This window comes from Mandrillus leucophaeus, unplaced genomic scaffold (assembly GCF_000951045.1).
Source record: "Mandrillus leucophaeus isolate KB7577 unplaced genomic scaffold, Mleu.le_1.0 Scaffold590, whole genome shotgun sequence".
NCBI lineage: Eukaryota > Metazoa > Chordata > Mammalia > Primates > Cercopithecidae > Mandrillus > Mandrillus leucophaeus.
Window position 1 is genome coordinate 68,359 of NW_012106364.1, and position 5,386 is coordinate 73,744.

The 5,386-nt window shown below is 54.7% G+C and overlaps 1 protein-coding gene across 1 annotated transcript in view; it reads left to right on the forward strand.

Annotated features, from left to right (window-relative positions):
* Nucleotides 1-2,223, forward strand: part of LOC105553344 (TBC1 domain family member 3B-like) — a 13,331-nt gene extending 11,108 nt beyond the window's left edge. Inside the window, exons 10-12 of the mRNA XM_011999387.1 lie at nt 183-524; nt 1,502-1,864; nt 2,051-2,223. Of these exons, the coding sequence (XP_011854777.1) occupies nt 183-524; nt 1,502-1,864; nt 2,051-2,223 (878 nt within the window). The remainder of the gene's footprint in view (nt 1-182; nt 525-1,501; nt 1,865-2,050) is intronic.
* The last annotated feature ends 3,163 nt before the right edge of the window (nt 2,224-5,386 follow it).

The window sequence follows — 5,386 nt, forward strand, 5'->3', positions numbered from 1 at the left end:
AGTAAGTCTCCGTGTGCCCAGTGGGGCCTGGGGAGCCCTGGGGTCAGACCCCGACTTACCTGAGGGCGGCTTCCTCACACTGTCCTCATGATCCTCTGTTCTGGCCTAGAGGGAGGTCTGGTCAGGTGGGCTGGGCAAGGCACAGTGACACCGAGCCTGTCCCCCACATGGCCCAGATGAAAGTCAGGAGTGTTGTGAGCACTTCCCTGCCCAGGTCGTCTCCCAGCCACAGGCTCCTGTGCATATCTGGACCCCTGGGGTGGCCACAGAAGATTCTGGCACCGCCCAGTGGGAGACTGAAGTGGCCATGGGGTGTCAGCTGTGCCCCCTCCCAGGGAACTCTCCTGTCCTGATGTCCACCCTGTCCCTAGAGCGCCTCATGAAGACATCCGGATGTGGCCTGTGGGCACGGTTTCGGGACCAGTTCTTTCACACCTGGGAGTTGGATGATGACGCTGTGCTCAAGCATCTTAGGGCCTCTATGAAGAAACTAACAAGGAAGCAAGGGGACCTGCCACCCCCAGGTGGGCTCCAGTGCCATGTCCCCTCCCATGTCACCGTCTGGGGCAGTCAATAGTGGAGGAGTGCCCGGGACCCGCAACCCTACTCCCTGGGCCTTCCTCTTCACCTTTTCTTCCTCCTCTTCCTCCTGGACTCTAAGAAAGTACAGGAGGCCCACCGGTCCCCAGGGCAGACGCTCAGTGCGTGTGTACTGGATGTGATGTGCACGCAGGAGGGCGATGTGGGCACGACCTTCCAACAAGTCCCCTCCCACATTCCACAGTGTCTCTGTCTCCCCATCACAAGGCCGTCAAGGGCACTAGATGAGCCAGACCCATTTGTGGGAAACCCCACCCCTCCCTGCAAGCACCCACAGCCTCAGAGAGCAGCAGAGGCCCCTCACTGCTGCATGCTCCTCCAAGGTTGCCAGGACAACCAGCCTTGAGCCAGGGCGACAAGGGAATCGGGTGTCCCTGACCCCAGGGCATTCAGGGAGAGGGCACAAGCAGGACCCCGGGCGAGAGCCAGAGCCAAGAATTCAGCCAGATGTGGGAACGCTCAGTCCTGGCATGGACTGGGCAACCTAGGAGGGCAGAAGGTGACCCATGTCCGGGTCCTATCACCCACTGTGGAGATGGGTCCCCATGTGAGGTGGCAAAGGACTGGGTGACATCCAAGTCCCCTCCCACCTGAGTTCTCACTGAGGGCTGTATCTCTGGCCCAATAGCTCTGGGACGAGGGTGTGTGGTAGGAATCCCCAAGCCAGTCCAAACCCTGGGGGCAGTCCCAGGAGCCACCTGCCATCCCCCAACAGCTTCCCCATGCCAGGTGGCACACACCTCTCCCCTGGGATCAGCAGACCACAGGCGCGTCCTCAGTGTCAGACCACGGGGCCACACAGAGATCCTGAGGACTCCAGAGACCCAGGCAGGTGGGGCCTGGCCGGGAAAGGCCTGCACGGGCTCAGTGGAGACGCTGACCACGTCTGTTTTCCTTTCAGCCAAACCCGAGCAAGGGTCCTCGGCACCTAGGCCTGTGCTGGCTTCAAGTGGAAGGACGACCCTCTGCAAGGGGGACAGGCAGACCCCTCCAGGCCCACCAGCCCGGTTCCAGCGGCCCCTTTGGTTAGTTTACCCACCATGGGCACCTTGTTCTTCCACATCCTGTCCTGGTGGAGCTGTCCGGGAAGACACCTACCCTGTGGGCACTTGGGGTGTGCCCAGCCCAGCCCCGGCTCAGGGAAGACCTCAGGGTTCCTGGAGATTCCTGGAGTGGAACTCGATGCCCCGGCTCCCGACGGACCTGGATGTAGGGGGCCCTTGGTTCCCCCATTATGATTTCGAACAGAGCTGCTGGGTCCGTGTCCCTTCTGAATGTGTCCTGGACAGCCCCGGGACTGTGGGACAGGGCCAGCTCTGGAAGCCCATGGGAACCCTGACACCAGACCCTGCCCAGGCCCATCAGGACTGAGGGAGGTTGGGAGACAGCCCACTACAACAGGGCACCCCGTCTACGGACAAGAGACTTGCACCTAATTTCTACAATGGCACCGTATCCCAGGAAGACCAGCTGGCCACCTGCTGGCAGGCGGAACACCCTGCGGAGGGGGTGAGATTGGCTTTCACTGCACTGAGCCACAGTGTGGACGTGGACTTCCAGCCCTGCACTGCACCCAGCACTGATTCCAACCAGGACACCCCCGTCGCAGCTAGGGACGAGTAGCAGTGCGCTCCCACCTCAGGGCCTTGCCCCTGCTCCTCTACTGGAAAGTTCTCAGTTCCCTCCAGGCTTCTAGAAGCATCTGGGGCAGGGCTCATGGCTGGATAACTTCCCGAGACTTAACAACCCAAGCCAGCTTCACATCCTCATTTTATTTTGTGTTAAACTTATGAAAATTGATTAAGAAAGTGTGCAGCTCGAAAGACCTTCACAGATGGAACACACCAGCCCCCAGATCACAAAGCCAACCATGCCCAGCCCCTCCCAGCACCCCCAGCCGTCTGACCAGCTTTCTGAATTCTGACGACACCGTGTGCCTGCCTTTGTATTTTCAATTCATAGATGTTTAACCCCCTACATGTTTTAAAATAAATGTTTTCTGTTGAAATTATTTTAGATATAAATGATTGAAAAGGCACTACAGTGGCCTCCTACACCTTCCATCCAGCTGCCCCTAATAATGACGTTTTGCAGTACCATGGCACATAAGAAATTTAGGCTGGGTGTGGTGGCTCACACCTGTAATCCCAGCAATTTGAGAGGTCGAAGCAGGACGTTCAGGTTCACTTGAGTCTAGAAGTCTGGGACCAGCCTGGGAAACACAGGTGGACCCTGTCTCTAGAGAAAAGTCAAAGAAATTAGCCTGGCATGGTGGCGGGTGCCTATGGCCCACCTAGTCAGGAGGCTGAGGCAGGATTGCTGGAGCCCCTGAGTTCCAGAACGCAGTGAGCCATGACTGCACCACCGCACTCCAGCCTGGGTCACCGAGTGAGACTTTCCCTCTTAAAAAAAAAATAGCAATTTAATGTGGGTACAATCCTATTAACTAAATAATAATGTGAACTATTATCTAAGGTTATTAAGGCTAGAATTATCCCATTTTTGCCTAACTTCTCGTACCTGTCCCTATATCCCACCTCGGACTCACCCTCTGCCTTCAGCTCATGTCTCCTCAGCTTCCTCCAGGTGGTCCAGCAAACACACACCTGGGCTGAATGGTAGAGCTGATTGCTCGTACACAAGGGGAGACCTGTGGGCAGGGGTTTTCAAACTTATACAGCAAATGAGTTTTCCATGGTGTTCTGGAAAGCTCCCTTTGAGAAACACTTTGACAGTGAATCCAGGCCCCAGTATCCATCAGCTGATCTAGTGAATTTTGTGGAAGCTCAGTGAACACCTGCTCTGCAGGGTGCATGTGAAAGGGGTGAGGATGAGTAAGCTGCAGATAAAGAAGACAGGACACGGGGGTCTGTGGAAGCTCTATCCCCTGCCTTCAGCACTGACGGATCAAATCCAACTCTTAGGGAATGGTGGCCACCTGCTGGGCCAGCTCTAGGCTCTGAGGCTCTGACAGTGAGTGACATAGAGCCAGGCCTTGCCCTTGGGGAACTCTCCAGCGTACACCTCCCTCCACCCTCCCAGCACCCTGCAAAGCAGGCATCAATGTCATTGTTAATGCACAGAGGAGGGACCTAACTGTTAGGTTGATGGGTTTTCCAGGGTCGCACGGCTTCTGGGAGACGGATGTGACCCTGAGGACAGGGCACAGGCCAGTGTAATGCCAAGTCAGAATGAGCTGTGATCTATGCCACGTAGAGGCCTAGGCCAACGTGGGAGTGACTGATGACCAGCTCAGCCAGGTCGCTGAAAACACTCTTGGGTCCTCCCCTGCTGGCTCCCAGGAGTCCGGAACTGCCAGGAGAGTGGTGGCAGGTCCCCCATCCTCAGCTGAGTGGGCCCGGATAGAACAACAAGGCGAGGGCACATTTCCCCAGCCATTCCCTCCAGGTGCAGCTGTGACCTGCTCATTCCAATTTTGTGGAAATATTTCCACACACACACACAATTGCAAGTAGCAGTGGACGTGGTGAGAGACATTTGGACATGGGATAGACAGTATTTTGAAGGCAGAACCTCCAGGACTCGCCGATGGGTGAGCTGCAGGGCTTGAGCGGAGAAGGAAAATCGAGGATGATGTGTTCAAGTCGGTCCATTCACTTCCTCTGTGCCACGCCTGTGTTGGGCACTGGGAGAGACAGATGAGCACAGGATCCCTGGTGGGGGGAAGTGTGGGAGGAAGCCCAGAGTGTCTACTGGGAGCTGAGGGCTTTTCTCCACCTGGGTGCCATCCAGGTTCTCTGCATGGACAAGCATAGGCTGAGCTGCCTGGAGGAGGAGCAGCTGCTGTTGGTGGTGACCAGCAGGTTCGGGAATGGAGACTGCTCTGGCAACGGAGAAGGGGATGGCCTGAGGTCTGGATGGTCTAGGGGATGATAGGGCCCAGGAGGACCCAGGAAAGGGTCTGGGGGATGCAGGACGTCCTATGGAGGGTGATTGGAAGTCAGTGCTGAGGTCACTCGGGGTCACTCAGGTCATTTGCCGGCATCTGTCATAATTATTGCCATACGAGAGTGCCACCTTTCCTATGACATATTTTATATATTTCTGTGAATGGCCTACTTGTTTATATTTACAACTTCATGTTTAAAGGAAACTTCTATCACTCTCACAAATGGAAAGCCAGCAAAACATAAATTCAATGAAAACAAAATGAAGTTAATGAATTTTTGCTAGTTTTAGCTAGTTAGCTAGTTTATGAAGTTAACGAATTTTAGCTAGACACTTTTCCCTAACCACGTCCTGCACTATCTTCGTTTTTTAAAAAGAGAAATAGGCAATGAGAGAGGTATTACAGGTCTATTAGCATCAATTCGAGACTGTCTCTCCAGTGCTCACAAGAATGAAGATGTAATTGAATGGGAATAATGAAAAAATAAATTATTTTTAAAAGGGTAAATACTCACGATGTGATTTGACGCTAGTTCTGCTGGGTCACACACCTCCTGGAATTATCTGGGGTTCCAGGAAAGGCAGGCTTGGGAGAGGTATCCCCACAGGCAGGGGTGCTCGAGAGGGCCCCAGGAGCTTCCCTCTGGGGAGAGAGGGGCCCACCCCTTCCCAGCAGCCCTCTGAATCCCACGAGCACTTGGACACTGCCTCTCCCTGGAGAAAGCATCCCCCTTGGAGATACATGGACATCAGAAGAAACCTTTCCCTGTCACCAGGACAAGCGCTGTTCTTATTAGAACCAAGGCCAGTTTTCCTAATGAATGTGGGAAGGACAGCACAGATGAATGAAACCAGCAGATAAACCACAAGGCTCTTT